General features: G+C 40.9%; 1 protein-coding gene across 1 annotated transcript in view; it reads right to left on the bottom strand.

Moving 5' to 3' along the window:
- Window positions 1–14,912, bottom strand: part of ADAMTSL1 (ADAMTS like 1) — a 696,807-nt gene that overhangs the window by 71,439 nt on the left and 610,456 nt on the right. Inside the window, exon 22 of the mRNA XM_036260364.1 lies at window positions 2,443–2,571. Within this exon, the coding sequence (XP_036116257.1) occupies window positions 2,443–2,571 (129 nt within the window). The remainder of the gene's footprint in view (window positions 1–2,442; window positions 2,572–14,912) is intronic.

The raw sequence follows: 14,912 nt of genomic DNA, 5'->3' as shown, positions 1-14,912 counted from the left end.
GAGCCACTTGTAGCAGCAAAGGAAAAGTAGCTCCTTCTGCCATTTAGCTTTACAGCTGTCAGTATGCTGGCTGGAGACTCAGCTGAAGGATGCTTTCTTTGTCCAGTAAATTCACAGAACAATTGTGTAATTAAAAGGGTGGGGGTTGGGGGCTTGGTAAAAAAAGGTGAACGGATTAAAAAGTAAAGATTGGTAGTCACAAAACAGCCACGAGGATGTAAAGTGCAGCACAGGGAATATAGTCAATAATATTTTAATAACTATGTATGGCGCCAGATAGGTACTTGAAATATCAGGGGGACCACTTTGTAAAGTATAGGATTGTCTAACCACTATGCTGTACACCTGAAACTAATACAAAATAATACTGAATGTCAACTGTAATTGGAAAAAAAAAATACCAGGTTCTTTTCCACCCGCTTTAAATATGTGTTTTATTTAATAAAAGGCATAATGACAGACACACACATATTTATTTTAATCATGATTGATACAAATGAATAAAAATAAAGAGTTTAATATGCATGGCCAGACAAAAACTGGATATGACAACCTAAGATCTCATTATAAGGTTACCAAGAGTCAGTCTCCGGAGGAAGCTGGGGAGACGGGGCATCAGGTGGCAAGGAAGAGTTGGCCAAAGCTGGTTGTAGTGTCCTGGGCTCCCCACGGTAAATATTTCCCCACCTGAATTCGGGGTTTCTCAATCTCCTTCAAATGCCCAATTCCTTGCTTTGCTGCCTTTGCTCCCCATTCTTTTACTCCTTCTTTCCCCAGCTCTCAAGAGGAGACCCAACGCGGTACATTATCTTTCTAGTTGGTGTTCTGTCTCCAACGACTGTGTTCAGAGATGAGGTGGGGAACGGTGGTTCTGTACCAAGGGTCCCACCTGCATCGTCAGTCCTTGCACAAAGGGACAGCTCCTTCATGGGAAGCTCTGTTAGGGGTTTTATCTTGCTCCCTTTGTGGGAGGTACTGGGCCTGGAGGGATTTGATTCTGGAAGGTTTCACTGGTGAGGTTGGATGTGCGGACCAAGGGAAGCTTTACAAAGAAGAAACTGTTGTATTTCTGGTTTCCTGGAGCTATCAGAAATTCCCAGCCTGTCCACTCTGCAGACAGGGTATGACAGGGGAGCCTGGGTTGGGGTATACCACAGATGGGGATTTCTGATGAGGACAGCAAGTAGGGGACTGCAGCTGGGCCCTGGCACAAGGACCATTCATTTCTTCTTTGCATCGTGGAAGTGAAAACCCTTAGGGGAGATGGCGCAAACTCTGGCCCACAAGAAGGGGAATTAGCAGCGGGGCTTTGTTTGTTAGTGTGTGTTTTTTAAAAAATGTCTTTATTGATTTTAGAGAGAAAAGAAGGAAGAGGGAGAGAGAGATGGAAACATCGATGAGAGAGAACATCGATTGGCTGTCTCCTACATGTCCCCCACTGGGGATCAGGCCCACAACCTGGGCATGTGCGCTGACCAGGAATCGAACCGGCGACCTCTCGGTGCATGTGTTGATGCTCAACCACTGAGCCACACCAGCCAGGCTGTTTTGTTTTTTAATTGAAGGTAAATACCTTTATACAGAACATACTACCACACCCTACTGTCCACTACTCCTCTGCTTCCCTGTGACTTTCTGGTCCCTATAGGCTTTTGAGTTTTGAAAGCCAACCCAAGGGCAATGCCTATCACATAATTCCTAACAGCGCTGGCTATTTTTGTTAATGACTCCTCCTCCTTTCTGATGTAAACAAGCTCCAGTTCCTGTAGGTCTTATTTCTGCCATTCACTCCTTACCTTTCCACGACCACTGCTCTAAGTTCAGGCCCCTACTACCTCTCCTCTAAACTACTAGGATTGCTTCTTCACTGGCCTCTCTGTTTCAGAATTCCCTTTCTCCCATTCATTTTATGCACTGCCGGCAGCTTACTTCTCTGAAGTATGGCTCCCTAACTAAGGCCACTCTCTATCTGCCTTGGTCTAAACTCCTTGGCCAAGCACTCAAGGTCTCCATGGTGGAGCTGCAACTCACCTTACTAAAGCTTAAGCCACTTCACCCCACTTCTGCTCTCTGGGCTCCAGTCAGACCAAAGCACACACTGTTCTTTTACAGTCCTGAGGTTTTCCTACTTCCATGAATTTTCTCATACTCCTTGTCTACTTGGAGCACTTGTTGTCCTCATCTTTGCATGTTCACATTCTATAAGTGTGCAAGGGTGAGAGAAAAACCACCTCTTCTGTTTCATCTGTCCCATCAGAATTCATCTTTCCTCCTCTGAACCTCTGTAGCACTTTCCAGCTTCAGAGTGGCCGAGGTTCATGCCTTTCCTACGATCCCTGAATCCCTGAGGGCAGAATTGATGTTTACCTCTGTATCCCCATCTTAGCACAGGGCTCCAGTAATACCTGAACAAATGAATTAACACGTAAACAAATTTCTCACCTGCAACTTGGCAGTTAATTGTCACATTCACTCCCTGCACTGTTTTGATGGTGCTTCCTACGTCCACTGTGACAGCAGGCTCCTTGGTGTTGATCATAGTCATTCGTGATGTTTTCACTAACGGCTTTCCTGAAGATGGGAAGAAATGTAAATTTTATATACAGTGACTATAGACTTGAAACATTCCCTTGAATCATAGGATGATGAACAACGAACAACGGATATACCCAGGCTTTTTCCACTAACCACAAACTATGTTTTCCTTTGAAAACAATTGTAACTGCACAATATAAAAACCATCTACTCCCCCACCCATCTACCTACCACAGAACTGTCAGATAAAGAACAGGACTGAAGAATATGGGGACACAGGATGGTTAGAGGGTGGTATACAACACGTTGGGGTCGTTTGTACATTTTAACATTGAATTAACATTTTAAGAGCTTTTTGTTTTAAATTAAACTTTTTACTTTGAGAGTATTGTAGATTCACACGCAATTGTAAGAAATAACACAGAGAAAACCACTTTCCCCAAGGGTAATATTTTATAAAACTAGAGTAGAATATCACTGACACAGAGTTACGCTAATGAACATTTCCATCACCACAGAATCCCTCATGTTGCCCCAATTCCACCTTCATCTTTGGCAACCATTAATCTGTTCTCCATTTCTATAATTTTGTTATGCCAAGAATGTTATATAAATGCAATCTTTTTTTATTAATTTATTTTTGTTACAGATGTTCCTCCTTTTCCCCCCAATGACACCCTCCACCCCATCCATCCCTGCCCCGTCCCCAGCTTTGTTGTCCATGTCCACTGGTTATGCGTACATGCACATAAGTTCTGTGGTTTATCTCCACCACCCCCAACTCCCTCTTCTGAGGATTGTCAGTCTGTACCCTACTTCCATGTCTCTGGTCTATCCTGTTCCCCAGACTGTTATATTCATTATATTCCACAAATAAGTGAAATCATGTGATATTCGTCTTTCTCTGCTTGTCTTGTTTCGCTTAGGATAATACTTTCCAGGTCCCTCCATGTCATCTCAAAGTATAGGAGATCTTTCTTTCTTATAGCTGCATAGTACTCCATTGTGTATATGTACCACAGTTTTTTTTAATCCATTTGTCTACTGATGGACACTTGGGCTGTTTCCAGGTCTTAGCAATTGTAAATAGTGCTGCTATGAACATGGGGGTACATATATTCTTTCTGATTGGTGTTTCAGGCTTCTTAGGGTATATTCCTAGAAGTGGGATCACTGGGTCAAATGGCAGTTCAATTTTTAATATTTTGAGGTAACACTATAGTGTTTTCCATAGCGGCTGCACCAGCCTGCATTCCCACCAGCAGTGTACTAGGGACTAGGGTCCTCTTTTCTCCACACCCTTGCCAGCACTTGTTTGATGATTTGTGATGGCGGCCATTCTGGCAGCTGTGACATGATACCTCATTGTTGTTTTAATTTGCATCTGATGATTAGTGACATTGGGCATTTTTTCATATGTCTCTTGGTCATTTGTATGTCCTGTTTGGAGAGGTGTCTCTTTAGGTCCTCTGCCCATTTTATAATTGGATTCTTTGTCTTCCTTTTGTTGACTTGTGTGAGTATTCTATATATTTTGGAAATTAACCCCTCATCTGATGTATCATTGGCAATTATGCTCTCCCCTACAGTGAATTACCTTTTCTTTTTGATTGTTGTTTCTTTTGCTGTGCAGAAGCTTTTTAGTTTGATGTAGTCCATGTGTTCATTTTTTCCTTTGTTTCTCTTGCCTTAGGTGATGTATCATTGAAAATTATGCAGTGTATAATGTCTAAAATTTCATTGCCTGCATTTTCTTCTAGAATTTTTATGGAATCAAGAGTCACATTTAAGTCTTTTATCCATTTTGAGTTTATTCTTGTGTATGGTGTAAGTTGGTGGTCTAGCTTCATTTTTTTGTATGTAGCTGTCCAATTTTGCCAACACCATTTATTAAAGAGGCTGTCTTGACTCCACTGTATGTTCTTGCCACCTTTGTCAAATATTAATTGAGCATATTGTTTTGGGTCAATTTCTGGGTTCTCTTCTTTTCATTTTTTAACAGGATATTTCACAAGGCAAAAGTTTTTCACTTTTATCAAGTTTTCCTTTCATAGAACATGCTTTGCTGTTAAGTCTAAGAACTATTTACTTCGATCTGGATGCTGAAGATTTTTTCCTAAAAGTTTCATAGTTTTACATTTTACATTGAAGTCTGTGATATGTTTTAATTTTTGTATAAAGTGTGATACTCAGGTCAGTGTTCATTTTTTTTTTTTTCTTGTGCCTATGGATGTCCAATTGCTCCATCACCATTTAAGATTTTTTAATCTTTATTGTTGAAATAAAGGCTCCTGCCCTACATTTTATTTTATTTTATTTATTTTTTTTAAACTACATGTATGCCTGTGGTTAATTCTAGCAGTTTTAAAAAAACATTTTATTGACTTTATTGGTGTGACATTGGTTAATAAAATTATAGGTTTCAGATGTACAATTCTATAATACATTATCTGTATATTGTGTTGTATGTTTACCACTCAAAGTCAACTCTCCTTCTGTCACCATTTACTGAATAAGCTAGCCTTCCTTCACTGAATTGCTTTACACTTTAGACAAAATCAGTTGGATATATTTCGTGACTCTATTTATGGATTCCCACTTTACTTCCATTGATCTATGTATCTCTGTCAATACCACATGATCTTAATTATTGTAGCTATGTGATTAATCTTGAATGGGTAGGATGAGTCTTCCTACTTTATAATTTTTTGATATTCTATTGTCTTTGCCTTTTCACATAAATTTTAAATTAATCATGTCTACAACTATAAAATCTTGCTGGTATTTCAATAGGAATGACATTAAGCTATATATCAATTTGGGGAGAACTGACACTTTACTGGGTTGAGTCTTCCAATCCATGAACACTATCTGTCTCTCTACATCTCCTTTAACTTCTTTCATCAGAGTTTTGTAGATTCCAACATACAAGTCTTGTATATATTTTGTTAGATTTATAACTAATTATTTTGTAATTTTTGAGGGATGTTAAATTTTATTATATTTTCAACTTCAGTGTTCACTGATAGTATATAGAAAGTTAATTTTTGTATATCTTGTAACATTGCTAAACTCACATCAGTGTTAAGATTTTTTCTCAGTAGGTCCTTGGTATTTTCTAAGTAGGCAATCATTTCATCTGCAAATGGTTTTATTTTTTCCTCTCTAGTCTGTATTCCTTTTATTACATTTTCTAGCATTATTTCACTGGAGAGAACTTCCAGCACTTTGTGGAATTAAGAGTGGTGAAAGTGGGATTTTGGTATGATGAGTCATTTTTAGTTGAAATCTGGACATTTCCATGTTATGGTATGCAACACTGGATCTTATTTTCATTCTGCTTTAGCTGGCTGTCTCCGAAGCCACTCAAGCTGGGGAGCAGGGAGGTGCCATCTCATTACTATCCAGCGAAAGTACAAGTCCAGGTCCTCCACTTGGTGTCCTTTGTCATCTAAGGGAAGGCTCTGCATTACTGCTGGGCAGGTGTGGGAATTCTGGGTCCCTACATGGTCTCCACTGACATCACTGTGGGAGGTACCTTGTTACCACTGGGCGAAGGGAGAAAGTCCTTCCTCTCCAGGAGGCTGCCTCTACCACCACCCCAGAGGAGAGGGTAAGGAGGGCACCACAGGGTGAGGGTGGAACTCCAGGCTCCCTGTGTGGTCTCCACATGATGCCCTAGTAGGGATGGAATCTGTCTTCTCTGATGTGGCATCCATGGGGGTGCTGGGAACCCCATTTCAGTCTGACTAGGTGGAGTCTAGATTCCCCACTCAGCCTTTGCTGGTGTGGGTGGCAGTGGAATACAGTGTTTTCTGTGGTATTTGGAGCAGAGCAGTATTTTCCCAAAGTTTTCTGTCTTGCCAGGCCGTCTCTTTCCTGGTGCTTTTGGCTGTGCTATTTTACCCGGGGCCATCTTTTCTGTTCCCGTTGCATTTCCTGGTGGCTGGCTTCTTCAGCTCCAAGGTTGGGATTTAGGAGGCAAAAAGAAAACTCAAGGAAGTCACATTGTGTTGTTCCTCAGTTCCAAGGTCCCTAGCTAACCTGCTTTCTGCTTTCTACTTTTCAGTCTTTTGTCATTGTTTTACATATAATGTCCATGGATTTTAGTTGTATTTAGCAGGAGGAACAGGGAAAGTGTATCTATGCCATCTTTCTGGAAGTGGAAATTCTGTGTACATTACATTTTAATAGGCCTTTATCAGCTGGGGATAAAAATCCAGTACTTCAAGTACATGACCACAAAATACAATGAAAAATTCATTTATTGAGCACCTTGGGGAAATAAGGGTCCACATGAGATCATTTTTACATACTTAAAGCTTAACTTTCTGTAAGTCAAATGGATTTAATTTTGTTTCAACCCTTTTACAGGTAGGACATTTTACATGGCATTTGTTCTTCTGTGCCTTCATTAACTGTGAAGAAAACCATAATTCAATAATGCTTTTTGGAATCTTATAACCGCTCCTTAAAATTTTTGTTTTCATCATCTTTTTATCCTTTATTCCTGCTTTGTTTTCATCATCTTTTTATCCTTTATTCCTGCGTGTGCTGTCACACAGCCTCATATTAGAAGCTGTCCCTCTTTTTTCTCTGCCTCCTTTCTTTTTCAAATGGTGAAGGCATTTACTTTCTCCCAAATGTCCTTTGAGAGGCAGAGCAGGCTCCAGGCCCACAGTGGTGTGGCATGGCCTTCGTCCCTCCTATAACTTGCCAGGCTCCTACGGCTGGTTCCACTCATGGTCACCAGAAGACTTCCAGTGTGATCCAGGCTGCAGCTCCCAGGCTTGGAACACTAAAACTTGAACTCCTCGTAGTGTAGAGAGTTTAGGCTACCCTAGCAAGTTCCAAGCTGGAGTTGTTTCGTTGACTTGTTCCTGGTTCCCCACTATGACCACCTTAAGGGATGTGAATGACTGGCACCTAACACAGAGCCAGGAGCACTTAGGTCATTATTAGAAATCCTTGCCAAATATGGATAAATTTCCTTTGCTGAAGACACAGAACTTTTTGGGTGAGTCGAGTTATCTGACTGAAAGCTTTGGCTAGTGAGTTTCTTAAATGAATAAATGGCTGCAAATCTTCTATATGAAGTATGGGGGTGAGGTTATTTACTGTTTAGGGTTCTGGGAAAGGAATTAGCCATATTAGAGAAGACAGAGGCGAGAAATGGCCACTGTGGGAAACATGATGGGAAGTGTGTGACTATAAAGATGGATGGGTGAGTCTGTTTCAATGTGTAATGGAGCACTAAATGCATATTCGTTGGGTCTTTTGAGGTCAATTATTTTCTTCTGGATCCTTGACCTGGTTCCTGGGAACTTGGCCATGGACTTTGGCCAGAATCTACTAATTTCTACTCACATGCCTTCTCTTTCATTCCATTCAGGTTTGCAGTAAGCACTGACTGCTGAGATGACTCTCATATCCAGCATCTAGTGAGACTCTCTAAAGAGAAGGTGGCCCCTGAAATTAACAGAGGCAAATGCCCGTCTTTCTCCTTAACACCTGTTCATCAACTGAGCGGCCTAAAGTTTTAGGGATTCATTCTTAAAATAAGAGTTCCAGTATGCACTCTCTCCAACAGTATATAAAGTTGCTTGTTTCCCAACATTCTCACCAACACAGTGCATTATGAAACTTTTTATTTTTGATTTATTTTTATTATTATTTTTCCTTTCCCCTTCTAACTGCCATCTCGGCATAGAATATTAAACTCCTTAGAACTATGTTTAAGGGCAGAAACTTAAGTAAGGTTTTGAGGAACGCACCTTTGAATATATGCATGGCTCTCTATTATCTATTTTGACTGTTCAGGGATATTTTTCCTTATTTCACTTATATTCCATATAGTTGAGATTATGTATGACCTGATGTAGAGATGAGTGGTTTTGCATTATGATACTTTCTGAGAATAATATAGGGTAATAATGGGAGAAAGCTGCCTGGAACCACACTGAATTAATATCTGCATATGTACCTTACCTCCCTGCCCATAAGAAGCTCCCCAGCTCTAACTCCAAACATATCCTAAATCTAACCGGACTCTCATAATCAAATCTGCATCTTCTCTGACTGGACTACTGCAGAGCCTACCTGGCCTCCACGCTTCTAGTCTTCTTCCACTACAGTCTCTTCTCAAGACAGCCAGTGTGATCTTTCTAAAACATGAATCAGATAATGAAACTTCTCTGCTTAAACTAGCCGGTGCTTTTTCAGTGCACTTAGCACACAATTTCAAGCTCCTTTTGATGACCAACCATTCTCTACACATTCAGGCCCAGCTCTGTACCTTTCCTGGCTCCCTGAGCCCATACTCCCATCAATCCCTGTGCTTCAGCCACACGGACATCTGTCTCCTCCTCTATAACACCAGCACGTTTGTCCTGGCTGTTCCCTTTACCTGGCATCCTCCACCTACAGACATCTGCACAGCTCTGTTTTTTTGGTCATTCAGGTCTCCGTGTAAATATCACCTAGTGGGTCTTTCCTAACCACCCCGTCTAAAACATGCAACCTTCACTGCCCTGCCAGTCATGATGTATCTCATCGTCTATCTACAAGCACTAGAGCAATCAGAATTTACCTTATTTGTGTGTTCTCTGCCTCCCAGCCCTCACCTTGTAACCTCCACAAAAGCAGGGACCACATCTCTCCTCTTCGTTAGTCCTACCCCCTACTCCTGGCACACAGTAGGTCCTCAATAAATATCCAGTTAATGAATATATGTATGCATATGGTATGTTATGTGCATTATCTGAATTTTTTTCCATAACAACTCTGAGAGGCAGGCAAAGACTTTTTATCTTTTATATAGCAAGGAACTAAGGTTCAGAAAGGCCCATGGTTTGTCGAAGGCCAGACAGCAAGCAAGTGTAGGGCTGAACTAGACCCCAGAACTTTGACCTGAAGTCCAGTGCTTGTAACTGAGGATCCCAAATCCATGTTTATGGACAGGCTGCCGCAGAACCCCCAGGTCACTTGTCAAAAACATAATCTGTCCTGTTATAACACTATAGTTGCCTCACTGGGTAATAAAAACAACTGTGCCAATGGGGAAAAGCATGTTAGGGACCGGGGAATTGCAGACTCACAATTACCAAGTTATTTTTCCTATAGGAATTTTAATAATAAAGGTGGTTTTTATAGCTGCAAGTGTATAGCTATAAAATTCAAATGTCACTGAATTAAATCCAGGCCTTAATTAATTATACTGAGTTTTCGCTGAAAAGTAATGGCCTTTTGTCCTGTCACTGGAGGTGCTGGTGTTAGCATAGGCTACTTAAACGTTCTCATTCCTTCATGATCCACTGTTCAGACAAAGCACAAAGTTATCCAATTATTTATAATTAATAGAAATTCATAATGAAAACTATGTTTTGTAATCAATTGACCCTCTTACATTTATTAGTAAAAGCTTGTATATATTAATTGAGTACCACTCTAGACCTATTAAACTTGAATCTCAGGTGGTGGGATGGAAGCTGTAATCTCTATTTTTAACAAGTTCCTTGGTGATTCTGATACGCAGCCAGGTTTGATAATCAATGAATTACATTGTTTTAGTTTTTCTTGAACAGATTTTCCCCGATTCCTGATGAGAGCCGAGAAGATTTCTTTTGAGAGACTACTAGTTCTCTATTAGACAATTTAAAGTTGGAACTCTTATTTTAATGGTCAACCAAAAACAACAATAATAAAAATAAGCCCATTTTAGATCACTTGGATGATCACCTAATGAGCACTGCTATGTAATGACATGCCTGCATTTGTGTTCAATTATAATCACATTAGTATTACTTCAATTATGGATGGTAACTAAGAAGAAAAAAGAGACACAGAAAGGGAGTGAAATGATAAATTGCATGTTTGTGCTAAGAGAATGCTGAAGAAAGGTCATGGCATGCCCCACCAAAAAGGCTTTCATATCAGACAAAACAAAAGAAAGTGCCGATTCCGCAGAGCCTCTGAGAGCTGCGCCCCCACCCTCGGGACCATGGACATGTTGCGAGCAGCCATTCTATTTCTGCAAATCAGCATGAGCCAGCAGATTAAATTAATTTATGGAAATTGTCAGGGTGTGTAGATTACTCTTTCATTTAATCTTTAAATCTGTGTTATAATCGAATGAGCTATATGCAGAAGGAGATTATGCCTAAGTTTATAGCTGTACAAATTCAAGAAAAATAAGAACCTGGAAACAAAGGTAAGCTCCTCAAGTTATTGGGCCTAATAGGAGGAATCAAATCTCGCCAAGAGAGGCAGACACAAATGGAAGCATTAAGAGAATCGTTTTTGCTTGGTTTCTTCAGACCTCATTATACCCTACCCCTTAGCCTTTGGGTTGTGGTTCCTGCTGGAAGTAACATGGGACAGGGGAAACAGAGCCTCCTCAGTAAGCAAAGGCAGCCCTTGTACAAAGGGTGAACCTGAGATGTATCTAAAACATGTGTGTCGATATCCAATGATGCGAAGAAGTGCCATCCTCTGATGCCTTTATAGCAGGTGTTGGTCAATCAGGCCCTGTCCTGACCCCAAAGGAGTGATGGTGGGAAAGGCGGGGGCAATGAGCAGCTCCAGAAGCCAATGCTCAGAAATGTACTCCTGTGTATACTCTGGGCTCTGGCTCAACCTCTTTCCCTTCTGTGTGACTCTGGGTAAAACCAAGCCCAATGGGAAAAAATTTGAACACGTGTGCTTGAAAAATAGCTTTGGCCCAGTATAAAGGTGATTGAAAGAGGAGCCAGAGGAGATGGAAGGTTTGTTTTTTCCAGTACAGCCAAGAACAGAGAGCATTATAAGTCACTTTTACTTAGGGCCCAAGTCCAGGCCTCTGCTAATAGAAACTTTGTTTTCGACAGCATGCTACCTTCCATCTTAGATGCCATGCCAGAGACTGATTTGCTACCAAGCAAACCCTTTTCTTCTTCCTGGGCACACAGCCAGGTCATTTCCCAGCCTCTCTGCTTAGGTGGAGGAAAGGTGCTGCATTCTAGCAGATGGAATGTGGGCAGAAGTGAAGTGTGCCACTAGACTTGACCTGGACCACGAAAACCCTCTGACAACGTAATTAATTAGCACAGGTCCCTCACAAGGTCTAAAATTTGTTTTAGACTTTATGTGAGCAAGAAATAATCTATCATATTTTAGCCATCGTGTATTTATGATTTTGTTTGTTATAGTAGTTATCAAATGCAAATTGATCCAGGTTTAATGAACATTTGTTCACTGATTGAAGGAGTGAATCAAATGGGTCTTCTTTCAATTCTCTGAACAAGTCAGAAGCATCCGTTGAGAATGGTTCTTTACTATCCTTAGCCATCAAAAACGAATTGCACTTCGAACATGTCCCATCCTCACTGCTCAGCTAGAGGAAATCCATGCTGGGAAGGGTGCATGTGTGCTCACTCTGCAGGAGGACGAGGAGGTTTGCTGCAGATGACTGAGATGGGCAATGGCAGAACAAGGACTGCAGCAGGCAGGTGTGGAGATGACCAAGAACGCCAGAAAGAATACATCGATGGCAAAGTGGTTGAGATCCTGACACCTAAACTAAGTGACTGGTAGTCTTCTGGGAGTACTGCTCAGATACAGATCTGGGTTAAATTCATGAGGGCCGAGCAGCGTGGGTAGCAGCATACATGGTAAACTAATGATGTGGGCAGTGGGCGTGGGCATGAGAAGTGGCAGCCTACATGCCAGGTGTCAGGACTCATCACTTAATAGCTGAGTGACCTTGGGAAAGTTAACCTCTTTCTGCCTCAGTTTTCTACTCATATGGCTGCTGAGAGGACTGAGTACATGAAGCATGTGAAGCCCTTAGAACGGTGGCTTTGCACAGCCCGAGGTCTGTTCGGTAAACGTTGGCTATCACAACGCTAACATTACCAGACAGAAAATGCAGTGAGGAGCAAGCAGAGTTGGGAACTTCCGGTAAGCTAAGAAAACACAAAGAAAGGAGAACTTTAAAGAAAAGAAAGACAAACAAATAAACAAAAAACCAGGAAAGAGGAGAGGGAACACATCTGTGAGAAGGAGCTCAGTGGCTTCTACTTTGAAGAACTGTGAGGGTTTCAGAATCATCAGAATCATTAGAAGAAATCATTTAAATACAATGATTTCTCCCAAAACTGGTATCAGTAACTGGTCAGACACAGAGAGCTTAAAAGTCACACTGCCCTGGTTGGTGTGGCTCAGCTGGTTGGAGCATCGTCTCGTACACCAAAAGGTGGCAGGTTCGATTCCCAGTCAGGGCACATACCTGGGTTGCAGGTTTAAGTCCATTGGGGCACATACAGGAGGCAACTGATGGATATTTCTCTTTCATATTGAAGTTTCTCTCTCTCTTCCTCTCTTGCTGGTGACTCCATGAGACTACTCAAGAAAACAGTTGTGTTATCCACAGCAGACCCAATCCCAATTCAAGAGAAAGGAGAATAGAATAGTGATGCTTACTAATTAAAGTATTTGTGTTTAGAGCACAGAGGTGTTAGATATTTCACATACTTTCAAGAACTAAAACTAATTAATTGTATAAATCCAGATTTAATTTTATAGATTGTATAAATTTATAAAATTGTGTATAAATCCAGATGTAATCAATGGATAATGCTCTGTAATCAGTGAGAATATCAAAGCAATGCTTTAAGAATGCTAGCCTCTGCTGACAAGGTAATTAATTAGCACAGGACCCTCACAAAGCACCATGGGAGTAAAATATATGAAAACTCCCTGAAATGAAAATTCCCAGTTGAGGAATTTAAAACCTCATGAGCTAAGTCAAGTTTAAGGGACCATGCTCACTTAAACTTGAACCTATGAAATACTTCTAACTAACAACACCTCATACATCAGAATCACTAATGGTAGATACTGTTGACGTGCAGTTATCATTTCCTGCTGGCCAGAAACTTTTTAGGATCTGGCTACCTGGCAATTTCAACAAGAGTGGCTTTGTTGTAGATTATAGTCATATTAAAATGCATGATTTTTTTGTTTTTTGGGGGGTCTGGTTCTCCTTCCAAATGCCTTTCACATTTTGTAGTTCAGAACTGTTTAACCCAACCGCGTCCTGCTGTCTTTCTCCCAAGGTCTCCTTCCTTCCGCCTCCTGCCTCCTGAGTCAGCATTTGGCCTTTCAATCAGCTCTGTTTACTCTGCACTCTCTCCCCCACTACTCTGCTGAGAACTTTTCCTCTCCTTGGTTATTTCCCCAAGATATTGCAAAAGCTGTACTTTGCCATCTACTCTTCTATTCCCCCAAATATGAAGGAAGTCAACTTGCAAATGTTAAAATTCAAGGTCAGTGATAGCATAGCTGGAAGTGGAGGGTGTGGATTGCTGTGCTTTCTTTGTATGTAAGAGATTTGTGGAACTCTTAGGTCTAAAAGTGACCCAAGTGTGCATCTACTAAAAACCCCTCTGATACAATCAGGACACAGGTTTGTAGTTCGAAATCTGCTTCTAAATTTGTAGCCAGGCAAATACTTTTCCTAGAATCTTAATTATTTTATAATAATATTCCTTTTTTAGTAACAGTGAAGATAAATATTCCTCTCCCATGCAAATAATTACATGGTGTAAGTTAATCTAATAAAACAGATTGTTGTTATACTTTGAATAACACTCTGACCATATCTAGGAAATGAGATGCAATATATGATCAGAAAATATAGAAAATGACTGGTAACTTCCAGTTTATGTTCAGAGCACAGACATGTTTAGCCTGAAAAAAACTATTAAAAATTTAAAACTAGTTGGACTCACTTAAGAATAGAGAGATTAAAAAAAAACCACCTGTGTGTGTGTGTGTGTGTGTGTGTGTGTGTGCACGCGCATGAGCTTGCTTTGGTTTCACTTGGAAAAACTGGAAGGTCTATCAATGTTAGATTTGCATTTTTCTTTGGCAAATAGTCAGATGACAGTGAGCCGTGCCTTACTGACAGGGTATGTGACAGGCAGAATAATCACCCTCCAAAGATGCCTGTGCCCTAATCCCCGGAACCTGTGACTATGTCAGATTACATGGCAAAAGGTACCTCATGAGCTGACTCTAAAATAAAGAGATTATCCTAAATTATCTACACGGGCCTACTATAAACACATGCTCTTTTTAAAAATTAAAATTTTATTTTATTTTAAGCTCTTAAACTCAGAAGACAGAGAAGAGTTTGTCCAGAGGCAGCATGAGAAAGACTCAACCACCCCTGCTGGCTGGGAAGGTGAAGAGGACCGAGCGCTAAGGAACGCAGTGTCTGTAGAGGCTGGAACGATACTCAGTTCACAGCCAGCAAGAAAACAGGCACCACAGTCCTAGGTCAAAAGGAACTACCTTCTACCACATCTGGAATGAGCAGGACAAGCATTCTCCCCTAG

This window comes from Molossus molossus, unplaced genomic scaffold (genome assembly GCF_014108415.1).
Source record: "Molossus molossus isolate mMolMol1 unplaced genomic scaffold, mMolMol1.p scaffold_m16_p_14, whole genome shotgun sequence".
NCBI classification, from domain to species: domain Eukaryota; kingdom Metazoa; phylum Chordata; class Mammalia; order Chiroptera; family Molossidae; genus Molossus; species Molossus molossus.
Note: the sequence above shows the minus strand (reverse complement) of the source record. Positions and strands in the feature narration are given on the sequence as shown.